At 50.6% G+C, this 13,562-nt stretch overlaps 1 protein-coding gene across 3 annotated transcripts in view; it reads right to left on the reverse strand.

Annotated features, from left to right (window-relative positions):
- The window catches only part of RFTN1 (raftlin, lipid raft linker 1), a 187,348-nt gene that overhangs the window by 31,859 nt on the left and 141,927 nt on the right, over positions 1 to 13,562 (reverse strand). For all 3 annotated transcript variants that reach the window (XM_037143962.2, XM_037143964.2, XM_037143963.2), the window contains exon 7: positions 6,064 to 6,179. In XM_037143962.2, coding sequence (XP_036999857.2) covers positions 6,064 to 6,179 — 116 coding nt within the window. The remainder of the gene's footprint in view (positions 1 to 6,063; positions 6,180 to 13,562) is intronic.

Raw genomic sequence — 13,562 nt, forward strand, 5'->3', positions numbered from 1 at the left:
AATCTATCACAGGAAGAAGGCAGATAACTGCTTTTGGCACTAAAGGCTATGATCTCAGAACCAAATAAATATCTTGGAAAAACTGTGGCAAGGGAAAAAAAATGCCAGATGGTTTAAAAAGGACAAATATTGGCTCCCTTGTCAGAACAGGTGGTGGTGAATTCTAGATACCATAGATATCGAAATTACTCCCCCACAGATCCAAGTGTCGATTGTTGAGGAGATAGTTTGAAGCCCTTGGCAGTAAGAGCCTGCTCCCCATCAGCCTGCAGAAGTTCCTGAAGAACCAAGGAAGACCTAGTGAGCTGTTGGGCAAGGTCACGGCACAGGCCGGGTGGGGGTATGCCCCAGAGTGAGTTTCAATTACAGAAATGTAGCTTACCAAGCCTCTCCTGAGTCCTTTAGGGGTTAGAGGGCGACATGTTAGTTGCAACAGTAGGGCCACCTGTAACCTCTGCAGAGAGGGCTGGGCAGCACTGGGGACTGCAGGAGGGAGATGCACCATGGAACTGTGCCAAAGGGTCGTGTCTTCCCTCCAGTCTGTTTGACGTGGGGCAGGACAGTCACCACCCCACACACAAAACCCTCAGACAAGCTAAAGCTGGGATGCTCCCTCCAAATGTGGGATGATATAATCATGATCAAAAAATGTCTCAGCAGACGATAAGAATGGGTAGAAACTAACAGGATGCGGTGAGCTGGGCGTCAGTTCAACAACAGATGGAACACACAGGTCGAGAGCCTCGAGACAGCTGCCCACACAGCACCTCATGTAACGACATCTCTGGCAGATGCCCCTAAGCCAGTCGAGTCTCCAGGGCACCAGCAGAAGCCCAAGTCCGGCCTCAGGGAGACCAAGTCCACACAGGCAGCAGGCTGCTCTCCGGGGCGCTCATGCCCTTCCAATCTCAACAGCCGAGCACATCACGGTGGGTCTTCTGTGTTCCTGGACCATTCTGGTCAGTTAGATCCACTACGACAATTATGTGTCTTAATTTTAAATTTGTCCAACTGACAGTAAGTACAATAGATGTTGTTTTTCAGAGAAGTAAGTACAATGCTTTGAAGGGACCTGACAAAGGGCACTTGCTTAAAAATAAGAACCACGGCCGAATTAGGTGTGGGCCAACTGGAAAGGACTAGGAAAGAGGGTCATGAAAACAGAAGCTCTGCAGCCAGATCCTTCTCCTGAGGCCGGGTGTTGGTGGCGGTGCACTCTGGGCGTGGCTTCTACCAGGAAGCTGAAGTGGAGTTCCAATCGGCAGACCCCTAGACTCAAAAGGATCGGCAACCAGACGCGTATTTCCGTAGTTTACAATAAGAGACAGTGTGTAAGAAATGAATAGGATTCTCCTTGGCGCTGTTTAATTGACTTTTCAATTTACCCATCGATTTGCCCACCAGCCACCGTACCAATCGCATCACTGAAGCTGCTTTTGCTGCTGTCTGCTCTCTTAGGCTCCGTTTGGAAAGGACATTTTACAAGAAGCACTGGTGAACTTGAAGGCCTCCCAGGGAACGGAGACAGAGAAGGCTCCGGGGCTCAAGGGGCCCCGATGGTGTCCACAAACGGTGCTGGGCTGCCGGGCCTAAGGGGGTGTGGACTCACAGAGAAGAGGGTCCCCGTCCCTGCCTCTCAGACTCTTGCTCTTTGTTCATCCGTGTACCATTTCTCTTTCCTTTCAAGGAAGGACCCTTCCTGCTCACACTGTAGAACGTAACTCAAAGAATGTATTCAAAATGCCCATTATAAATGCCCTATGGGTGGACTTTTATCCTATTCACAACTGCCTTTAATTTTAGGCTGTAGGTTTCCAACGGAGAAAAGCGCAATTATTTGCATTTGACTCCACACTTTCCCCAGCTCAACCGCCTCTGTGCTTTTAGAACAAGATCAAGGCAACAGGGAGAAGCTCTTTCTAACTGATGATACCAGGTGACCGATGAAAGGAAGCGGCACTTCCTTACTACGTGTCAAGTACTATGTTCACCACTTTTTCATGTATTATCTCTTTTAATTCTCATCAGCTATGAGAGGTTGTTACCAGTGTCTCCATGCACACAGTTGAAAAATGGAATCACAAAGTGGGGGTGGCTGGCTTTTCACACACTTAGTGACTCGGCGCGGAGTGAGAGAGCCAGGAGGCACACCCAGGCCAGACTCTAGAATCAACACTCTCTTTCCAACCTATATCACCATGTGCAGAGCTGTGAAGAGGGAGGCAGGTTCTCTTGTGAAAGAGTGCATGCGTGCACGCATGCGTGTGTGTACAGAGAGGAGAGCCAGGGACATGTGGCTGAACTGGAATGGCACCTCTGCACACGGTGCTGAGAACATTAACACTGATGGGGGCAAAGAGGCAGGAAAGGGACGAGTCAGTACCACCTGCGAGAAAAGACAGACAGCTGGTCAGAGATGTTTTGTGGTCACCGCTGAAGAGTTCACGGGGTGGCCTGGGAGGATAGTGGTTGCCAGGAAAGCGGAGTCAACCACAAGCTATGAGGAACCCACCCAGGGCTTGAACAGGAAAGCCCTTTCCCACAGAGCAGAAGACAAGGAAGAGAGGAAGTAGTTGGGTCTCAAGGTGGCAGGTGAGGGAGGCAGAGCAACGCCACACACCCGGAGGGGCACGCAGAAGAGGGGCTAAGTGTGGGTCAGAGCGGGGGGTCTGGCAGAGCCTCTTCAAAGAGCTGAGCTGTGGGCAAACCTGGCCCTGGACTGGACACTTCCAGGCTGTGCTGCCAGCTCCCCCAGCTGCACACGCGTGATTCCTCTAAGGCCGCATTCTCAAAGTGGGCAGAACAGGAAACTCTGGAAATGGAGCCTGGGTATCGACCTGCATTTTGAAAAACTCTCTAGGTGATTCAGGTACAAGCTTCATTTTGAGAACGTTTGCCTAATCCTGTGCTGAACCAATTCAGGAAGTTATCACTGGGTGCCTTGGGGAAAAACAAGTACAATAGGAGCTCAACAGACTCCAAGAATGTGCTAAGAATTATGGGAACACAGAGGAAGGCCCTTTAACCCTGAAGGGGTCTGAAAGGCTTCCAGGAAGAGGTGACCTCTGAGCTGATCCCTGAAGGCTGCCTCCACCACCTGCAAAGAGGAGGGCAGCCCACAGGGGTACAGTCCGCCCCACAGAGATCGCTTCTCCCCTCTCCCTTGCGAGGCTGCTGCTGCTAAACGGGACAGCTGTCTCCTGCCACTGAAGACTTGAGCAGGGGAGACTGGTGAGCAACACCACCAAAACCATCAATCCACTTGTCATCACTGTCAGGAGAATTAAGAAAATCTGTTTCTGCCTCGCTGGCTGCCAGCCACACCTGTACGTTACAATGTCAAATGTGACGAACAAAGGCCCATCCAGGGGTGTGCTGGTGAAGGAGGACAACTGGCTTTCTGGGGGGGACACACACTCAATTTCTAGTGTTTGCCGATTGCTATGGGAGAATTCTTCCACCGTGGCCAGTTTCAAGCTACCAATCTGACTGAATTTGTCCCTAAATACGGAGTTAGGGAGAGAGAAGCAGAACTGGTTTTGTAAGCCTGTGCACAACCCTGGGCGTATCACAGGTCTTCAACATCCTATTTCATCCCCAAAGATCCCTGGGGAAAAGCGAAAGCATTCCTGAAGTGTGTGTGTGTGTGTGTGTGTGTGTGTGTGTGTGTGTGTGTGTGTGTTGGCACACACACACACAAGGGACAACGGACAACGGAGGACAAGACCCAAAACTAGTATCACTGGCTAGATAAACACACAAACATACAAGAGGTCAAGAGGGGAAAGTTCAAACATCTGACAAAGAAATAAAATCGACAAACCTAATGAAAACCCATCTGCGAACCCAAGAAAACTTTCTGAATACATGTTCATTTTTTTGTGATCTAACTTCTTAGCCCATAAGATTGACCTCTCCCAATTAAAAGGGCAAATGCCCCCGTTTATATCTCCTTCCCACAAACACTTTACGCAGCCTCCATTCATCCCAGTTCCTCACCCAGGGCACAGCTGGTTGCAAAGGCTGAAGAAGGCAAGTCATGGAAGTGGAGGAGCCCTTTCCCTCGCTCCCTTCCCCACAGACACCTGGTGAGAGAGGCACCTGTACTGTTCTTTCAGACACTGGTTCTTAGAATTGATCGTGTGTCGGAATCCCCTGGAACGCTTGCGAAAACACACCCCAGGGTTTCTGAATCAGGAGATCCAGGCGGGGGGCGGGGGATGGGGCCTAAGAACCTGCCTTTGGAAAAACCGCCCAGGAGGGGCTGACCCTGCTGGGCTTGGGACCACCCTTTGAGAACTACTTTCTTAGAGGATTTTGGATCCCTGCCATCAAGTCATCTTGAGGAAAGCACGACGCCTCCTAATAGCCATTTCAACGGGCAGACGACGACGAGAGAGTTTACAGCCAGCCCTGCGGCCTGCCCATTGCTTCCGCACATGCATCTGCGCTGGTGCCAACGTGCGTGGCCTGCTGTTATGACCAAGGATGAAGAGCAAACAGGGCTGACGCTGTTTGGGGGGGCCCTCAAGAGCCTCAATGTTATTTCACATTTCGCCACCACCTGGAGGCTTTGCTCTGCCCCACGTGCTGGGCTGGATGAGCAGCACTGTCCCACCTTCTAGTTGAGGAAGTTTAGGGTCCCGCGAGGGGGCACAATCTGCCCTTGTTGGACTGTGCATTTTAGACTGAGCCTCACTTTCTTTGCACCCCATTTCCAGGTAGGGGCCCACTGGGACCGAGGTCAGGAGGGAGTAACAGGTGGAGCCTGATTGCAAACCAGGTCATCGCCTGGTTCCTTCTTGTCCCCACTCCCCTTGAGTGTGCTCCGGGGACTCCCTCGGGACTCCTTGCCTGACCCTGGCAGGCCCTGGATGCTGTGTTTTTGGAATTCCTGTTTCTGATTGGTACAGCTTTTCTTTCTACTCTCTTGCTGTCACACTGGCTAGCAGCTATTTCCCATCACTGCTCAGATGCAGGCTTGACCCCGACAGCTCTGCTCCCCACTTTGCTGCTGCGGGCTGAAAGGCTGCGCGTAACTGTGCCAAAGGGGCGCCCTATCCCAGCAACGAGGTGAGGGGCACCCTTCCAGGCTGTACTTCCCAAGGGCACGAGAGCCAGGTGAGCATGTGATAGCCGCTGTCCTGCCCGGTGGGTGCTGTGGCCCCACACCCCTCCCAGAACTAGACCCACCTCTGCCTTACTTCAGGCACAGAGCAGGGTTCGGCAGGGGCCCCACAGAGGACCACCGCCCCAGTGTTCTCCCAGGGCCTGCTGGGAGGGTATTCAGGAATCAGTCCCGTAGGTTCCACGGCGTCTCCCTTTACACCCCACTGGCTGCAGCGGTGGAGAAGAAGACAGCCTGATAAAAAGTCCACGCGTCCACAGCTGGAGAAGTACCTTTCAAATATACACCGTGCAGTCTCAGAAATAAATCAGCTCTTCCAATGTCCCAGAAAAACGTGGCTTGAGGACTTGCTCTGCCCACCGCAATTTGGTGGCCTATTGGGTCAACATTTCTCAAAGACACCCTTCAGCTTTTAATGAGTAACCTTAGGCCAGGCACCTGACCGCTCTGTGCCTCAGTTCCTCACCTGTAAAACAGGAGCAATGCGGTGCCTACCTCAAAGGCTCACCGTGAAGATTAAGTGAGCGGATGTGCGTACATTCTCCTGAGGACACCTGGCACAGGCAGTCAGGGCCTAGCTCTGCTAACGATGCTGCTCTCATTACTAGAGAGGCCACAGATTGTGTGTTTGCCTCATTTCTGTCACTTAAGAGTCTACAGCAATTTGCAAATAAATGAAAGATGCATCTTTTTCCACCGAAGGGTCCCGAGTACACTGTGTGTTTTCCCTACAGAAAGGGAATCGTGGGGCCCATCCCCCAACGTGGTCAAGGAGGAGCATGGAAGGGCGAAAGGGGTCCTCGCAGGGTCTACCCAGGTCAAGCCGCCTTTCAGAGGGAAGCCGCAGCTGAGCAGCAACCACAGACAGATCCAGCAAGTGAATCAAACAATCGCCGGCCGAACAAAAGGAGCACCCCCGCCCATCCCACACTTACTTCCAGGACGGTCCATTGTTCCACAACAATAGCATCGTAGCCCTGCATGGTTTTGCTATCTTCTGTGGAAACAGCTTCAAAGATGAATACTCCATCTGTCAAGCTGTGTAAGGAATCTGTGGAAAAAAAAAGAGAAAGGAGGGGAGGAGGGGGGAAGGTTCTGTAAACGGTCTGTGACAGAAGCCTTACAAGCAGGAAAAATTTTCACTGCATTCATTAATAATCCCAATCAGAACATCTTTTCAGCATGTTAATTAAAGAAGGCACACACAGCCATAGAGTCTAGCCCCATCAGAATGAATGAGACTAATTTACCTCTCAGTTCTGAATAATATCCTTGATTTTATGAGCCCAAATTTCATTGTTAGCAATCACCGTTTGATTTCACGCGTCTACCTTCCTTTTCACACTCCCATGTCAGGATGCACTGGGGGGAACTTGTTCAGGGCCAAACACAGTCATTTAGAGACAGTTTTGAGAAGAAAACTATATTTAGGTGGGAGATATTTTTTAAGGGGGGACAGATAGAACACACCAGATCTGAGCTTGTCAGACGGATTCTGGATGCGCGAGTTCCTGGAAGTTCACAGGATGCAGGCTGCCACACAGATGACACATCAGGCAGCTCTTGTCAAGAGGTGGAATTTGGGGGAAGGGGGAGTTCTCCCGAATGATTTATCACTGAAAATGTTTCCCTGGGCACTGCTTTAGTCAGTGTACCACGTTCTGAGCCCTGTACAATTCAACAAATGCACCTCCCACCTACGGCATGAATCAAGGCTGCCTTGGGCAACAACGGTGTAAAGAAAATTAGAACAGGGTCCCCAACCCTGCAGAAGATATTAAGGGAGGAGCGTTCTGCCTTTTTGTTGTTGTTAATGACTCCTAATGCCCTAGATTCATTTACATTAGAGATTACGGGAGAGAGGACCGGACTGAGAAGCAGGTGGTTTGGGTCCATGCTCTATCAACAGAAGTGATGTGACCCCTTTCAAGGACTTGGTCTCTGATCTGTGGAATGTGGTGGTAGAAAGAGAATCCCCCTCCCTCTCAACAGTAGCAGAATCATTAGAATAAAGTCAAAAATAAGGTGACTGCTGGGGAGACCAGCCAACTGGGGGCTCATCCATGTGACTTGCTTGGTTAATGGGATACCAACAGGTGTGATGCAAGCAGGAGCTTAAAAAGAGCTTGTGTGTGTGGTTGAGCCTGATCTCTCTGTGTCTGCCACCAGCTGGACACGCCCCAGCTGGCTGGCTGGTTCCAGGAAGGCGAAAGGCAGGTGCAGCAGAGCTGCCCCAGTGACGCTTAGCTTAGGTCAGCTTAGGTCAGCTTAGGTCAGGCCTGTGAGTGAGCCCGGCTGAGATCACCGCCTCAGTGGGGGTGCTCCAGCCAACCTGCAAATACGTGAGAATAAATTATTACTGTTTTAAGCCAATGAGCTCAATAAGCTCTTGTTACACAGCATTATCGCAGCCATAACTGACTGATACAATACCTGACCTAAACCTAAGAAACATGAGACCAGTGTACTTCGCTTAGCCTGGGAACACACCTGACTATTCCAGAATGACAGAGAGACCTGACCGGCTCAACAAACTGTGGCTGCAAAGGCAATTCTGGGAGCACAGCAGTCTCACCCTGGTATTATTTCTATCTGACAAGATAATAATTTCAAGTAAGATCCCTGCGGGTTCATCGATACCATGGTCCAGTTTTTTGTTTCCTATCCTGAGAGTCTGCTATCAAACAGCCTTAGCAAAAGTTCTAGGCTTGCCTCCCTCAACTACTCTGCTAACAGTGTTCCCCAAGTGTTTGTTCAATGCCCTCCTAAGGGACATTTTACACAGGTGACCAGGGAAGAAGAGAGCGGCTCTTCAGCCTAACTGCATTACAAGTATTGGGGGGTCGAGGATGAGCGTGGACCATAGTCCAGCTCACTCTGAAAGTTCTGGCCCAGCAGGAGCTGCTACAACAGGTGTGGCCTACGGAACAAACCCCCTTTCAACAAAGCCGTCCCGAGTATTGACCCGGGGATGCATGGGACCAAAAGACACTCAATGATTCCCTTGGGATTATATCGACCCAGCACAAATTCCCTCGAGGCTTCTACAGAAACATGTTATATCCACCTTCCAAAGTCTCTGTCTACAGATCTCCTCAAAGGAAAACCTCCCAGCCTTTTAAATGTGCCCAGAATGTGCTTTAAGTACTCAAGTGCCCCACTTGACACGAACAATACGATGGCATTTCGCCTGCCCGTGGCACCGGGTTCAGAAGACAGAAGAAGACACTGCAGCTCACCCAGACTTTCTTTCCCATCCCTGCCTGGCTGTCCCTCCTTCCTTCTGAGTTGCGGGCCTGGGAGGAGGGCTGTGTGGTCAGTGGGGAGAGGTATGGCCGCAGTCAAGGGCACGGAGCAGGAACACACCAGGCCTTTACTTCCCAGCCTCCTCACCCTGTGTCTGCCTTGCAGCCTCTCAGCCCACTGCTCCACTATGTCAAACCCAGAGCGCCGATTCACCTACTTAACTCCAAAGCCAGTTCAGAATGGCTGTCAAAATTTGGTCATCTGTAACAGCAAAAAAGTCAATGAACCACAGAGAGCAGACAAGCTGGGCTTTTAAACTGCCCCGTTTTGACGGCCTTGTCCAATCCTGTCTCCTCACTGGCCTCTGGCTCAGCCTCGCTGTAATGTGCACCAAGCTGGGTATAAATAGATCTTACGTGAAGACTCCCGGTGTAAAAGGTTAAATCGCCCTCCATCTATGGAAAACACTCCATTATCACTGTATTTTTTATAAAAGTAAAGCAGCTTCCCTACTGTGCACAGAAAGCTATTTGCTCTGGTATTGTATAAATATTTGATGCCAGGCTTTTGGCTAAAGGCCACCTTAACACTCTAAGCTTGTGATTTACAAGAAGGATGTGGGAAAAAAGAGATTTGCCCTATTATCCCAAGAGGTAAATTCTATGAGGCAACAGCTCTTCCCCTATAGCCTCTAAGATATTAAAAGTCCGTCTAGCAAGCTAACCTTCAGGCTCACCCTAGGTGCTACACTTCCCCAAAGTCTGGCCAGAAGTGTGCGCACCATGACAAGTGGTCATAGTGTATGTGGTCTAAAAAAAATGTTACTGTGCTCCTTTTAACCAGCTAGATTGGACCCAATTGTCCACACTGGGGTGGCTGGCATGTCAGAGTTCCTTGGCTCTCTGAAAGCCCCCTCTCCCCGCACTGGGCACCGCATGGTGCTCACGGCACCACCTTGGTTCCAGGCAAGGCACGTGTCAGCGCCGTGACCATAATTGCACATGTTGTCATACCAACCTCGAGCCCCACTGCCAATGTAAACACCTATCAACCAATCCCGGGTCACGGTGCTACGCTGCTTCCCAATCACACTGCAGCTAATCTGCTGACATTATCAAAAGAGCAAGCAGGCTTGCTGCCGTCCCCTGTTCTCCAGCCCTTGCCGCCTCTCTTAGCCTTCCTTCCTTCCTGCATTCACAGTTTGAAGCAGTGAAAAATCTAGGGGAGAAATTACTCCTTTTCAGTTCTAGTGAGGGCTAGCTTGCAAGTGCCATTGAACTGACAGATGGGGAAGACATGCTCTGATTTGTTGCCTTTGTATGAGAGGCATTGGACCAGGCACAGATCGCAGTTTCTCACTGAGAACCACGCCCCGCCCCCAAAGTGTGGCATTCCCTCTCAGTGGCTGAGAGAACAGAGGCTACTGAAGTTAAACCACTTATCCATACTCGGTGGAAGGTTAGGGCCAATGTGGATCTCAAATGCAGATGGATGCTAAAGCCTCTACTCTTTCATCAGCTGCCAGGTGTGCCCTGAGGCTGCTGCCTGAGCGGGCGTGGGCCAGGGACAGCCTAGGTGCCTCGCCTTGGGAGCAGGCGCTGTCTAACCAGAACAGGACACTCCCTGTCCGAGTGGCATCTCAGTGCGGTCACAGTGAGACGGTCTTGGGGCGTCTGTTTGGGGCCAGATCTGTGCAGATGCCATGCCCTCCTCCATGGAGTAAAAAAACAAGTAAAAATATACTGGTAAGTGGATTAAGTTATATATATCCACACGAGGGACACTATACAGCAATGAGAAAAATGATCTGCAATTACATGAGAACGTGGATGAATCTCACAAACATAACATGTGGAAGAAGCCAGGTAAGAAGGGCACACTCCATTCATATCAAGTTCAAATCTATACAAATCAAAGCCACAATGAGCTGTCACCTGACACCTGTTGGAATGGCATCATAAAAAAGACAAGAGGCAACAAATGTTGGCAGATTGTGTAGAAAAAGGCACCTTTGTGCACTATTGGTGGGGGCGTAAATTGTTGAATTCATTATGGAAAACAGTATGGAGGTTCCTCAAAAAATTTAAAAAACGGAAGTACCAGTAATTTCACTTCTGGACATATATCTAAAGGAAATGAAATCATCACCCCAAAAAGGTTTCTGCACCCACCTGTTCACTGAAACATTTTTTCACGATAGCCGACACCTGGAAACAACAAGACCTGGAAACAGCTTCAAGATGTGCTTCTGGATGTGCCATGTTTATTTGCAAGGACGCTAATTATCTCCCGGTGTTCACCGGTGTCTTAATGGATACCGAACATGCAATACATACAATGAAATGTCATTCAGCCACAAAAAGAAGGAAGTTCTGCCACTTGAGATGACATGGATAGACCTCGAGGCCATTATGCTAAGTAAAAGAAGTCAGAGAATGTGTGATGTCACTTTCGTGTGGAATCTAAAAAGCCCAACTCCTAGAAACAGAGATGAGATTTGTGGTTGCCTGAAGTGGACGGTGGTAAGAAAGCTGGGGAAGGCATCAAGGCCTCGAACTTCCCGCTGAAAGATGAGTAAGTCCGGGGCTATAAGGTACGGCAAACGGTGACTGCGGTGAGCAATATTGTATTGTGTGCATTTGAATGCTGCTCAGAAAGAGGATTTTAAAGGCTGTCATCAGAGGAAAAAAATCTGTAGCCATACTTGGTGACAGATGCTAGCTGAGCTTATTGTGATAATCATTTCATAATATACACATACATCAAATCATTATGTCGTATAACTTTAATACAGTATTATATACCAACTATATCTCAATGAAACCGGGAAAAAGGTTCACAACCAATCTATGGCATTTCATGTCAGGACTGCGGTCGCCCTGAGACTTAGGGACTGTGAGGGGGGTGGGGAGGGTTTCCGAGGGGGCTTGTATGTTGTTGCATTTCCTGACCTGGGTGCCGGGTGCACGGGTTGGGTGCCTTGTGAAACCCACTGAGCTACATCCTTTCTGTACACGTGCTCTACACGGCAATAAAAAGTTTACTTAACGACGTGCTATGGACCCAAGAGAAATCTCATTTAATGGTGTAAGTGAAACCTACCCCCCTCATTGTTTAATTGGCTCCTCAGAGAGCGAAGCGGTGGCCGGAACCACCAGGATGAGCGTCCTTGGAGGTGGCAGGGTTCCAGGGAGCTGCTACTGGAAGCACCTGGAACTACTCCACTCTTTCCCCCGTCCATTCCCTCCACCCCTGGCCCTTTGATCCCCCAAATCTGCGGTTCCTGGTGATGCACACCAGGACAGCAGAATGGCGGAGCAACACCCGGAAACCTTTATTGGTCACCTTCTGTATACAGGGCCTGTGTACACGCACTGGAGCACCAAGATGAAGAGGACGCAGGACCTGTCCAAGGGTGGGAAAGTGTGTCTATGTGAAAGGTATGTTTCTACACGTTTCATTTGAAACACGTACCTGTTTTTGACACATATACTTCACAAATGTAAAGTCATGTAGGTTATGCTAGGTGTCAAAAAGGTGGTATGAATATCAATAGATGCTTGGATGTAGATGCGGCTGGGCCATCAGGGAGTCACGAGGAAGACAATCTTTAAAACGGTTGGAACGGAGACATCTAGGTACAGAGCGTCTCCTGACGTGACAGGTGTAGATCACAACACCATCTGGAATTGTTCTAGCCAGGAGGGCTTAAGTTATCAAGGCCTGACAACCCAACCCCACCTCCTGGGAAACAGAGGCGGGGGGATAACAAGAAGAACAGGAGGGTAGGCAAGCTGAGTGCCTCTGTGAGGCACTGACCAGACACGTCCAGAAAGCAGGACGTTCAGCAGGGTAAGAAGAGGCTAGTGTTGCTTCAAACAGGCAGGGTCATAAAAAATGACTCTTCCAAGTAAAAAACAAGTGAGGACATGGTCACCATCTGCCGTACATGTCACGGGAGTCGCTTCTGGTGTGGACAACTTGCTGCAAAGGATGCTTTTGAAACAATGAAGACATTTGGATCTGGACTGGAGAAAGATGATACTTCCAGGAAGGGAAGGACTTCAGGGCTAGGACGGGGGGAGAAAAGGTTTAGGGTCATGGTCAGGGCAGAGGGAGGGCCAGGCCAGGGCCCAGGCCAAGGGCAAGGAGAGTACAGTGGGGGCAGAGTGAGGTGGGGACAAGGACAGGGTGAGGGTAGAATAAAAGAAACAGCAAGGACAAGGGCCAGGGCAGGGCAAGGAGGGGTCACGGTGGCAGCAGCTACGGTGACCAGTGACGGCAGCAGGGATCCTGCGGCGCCGGGAGTGCTTGGTGCAAAGTCAGGTTCCTGGGTAGATCTCCAGACAGTGGGCAGCCTGCTCCACCCCATCCGGATCCCTGACCCCTGGTACCTGTCGACTCCTCTCAGCAGCCTGCTCAGCAGAGGGTCTCCCTCCCGCCTCTCCCGACCTCTAGGAGCACAGATTCGGGCCTTTGTCTCTCTGGCTGGAGTGTTCCTGTGCGGCTGGCTGCCTGCTCTGCCGTCTGACCAGACCCGGGACTCATCCACACTGCCGTCCGGCCACCAGGGTCCTGCTGCTTCTGAGGGTGACCCTGGAGCTGCCCTCCCTCCTCGAGGGCCACCCAAGGCCCACTGGGGGCCTCAACTTCTCACCAACACCGACGCCTCTTTTCTCTCCTCCTCTTGTCCCTTTCCCCCGCCCACACCCTTCTTCCTCCCCGCCGCTTTCTTGCCTCAGCAATGATTTGATCACTCTGTGCCTCAGTGTGCACGGCTCTAACACAGGGACAGCGGCGCCCCCTTCACTGCATTGTGGGGAGTAAACGAGTTGCTATGTTTGAACGGCTTTGAGTAGCAACAGCACATAGAAACTGCTGGGTGGCCACGACCATCCTCACGCAGCGCTTTCCCGGAGCCTTGGCTTGCCAGGGCGCCAGGGCTCAGCCTCCCCAGCCCAGCCAGCCAGTCATTCCCAGGGAGGAGCCCTGGACACTGCAGACAGAAGCCCAAACTTGAGGACCACAAAGACTTTCCAGGCCCTGGGATTAAAGCCTGGAAGACAGAAGCTGGAGGTTTAACTGAGTAATTGAGGCTAAAACAGCATCTTATTTACAGGACAATGTTCTCACGTGTTTTATGGCTCTGTGGAGAATATTCTGGAGCACAAAGATCCATGTAAGTCAA

The sequence above is a fragment of the Artibeus jamaicensis genome, unplaced genomic scaffold, assembly GCF_021234435.1.
Source record: "Artibeus jamaicensis isolate MK-2021 breed Jamaican fruit bat unplaced genomic scaffold, CSHL_Jam_final contig_519, whole genome shotgun sequence".
In the NCBI taxonomy this organism is placed as follows: Eukaryota; Metazoa; Chordata; class Mammalia; order Chiroptera; family Phyllostomidae; genus Artibeus; species Artibeus jamaicensis.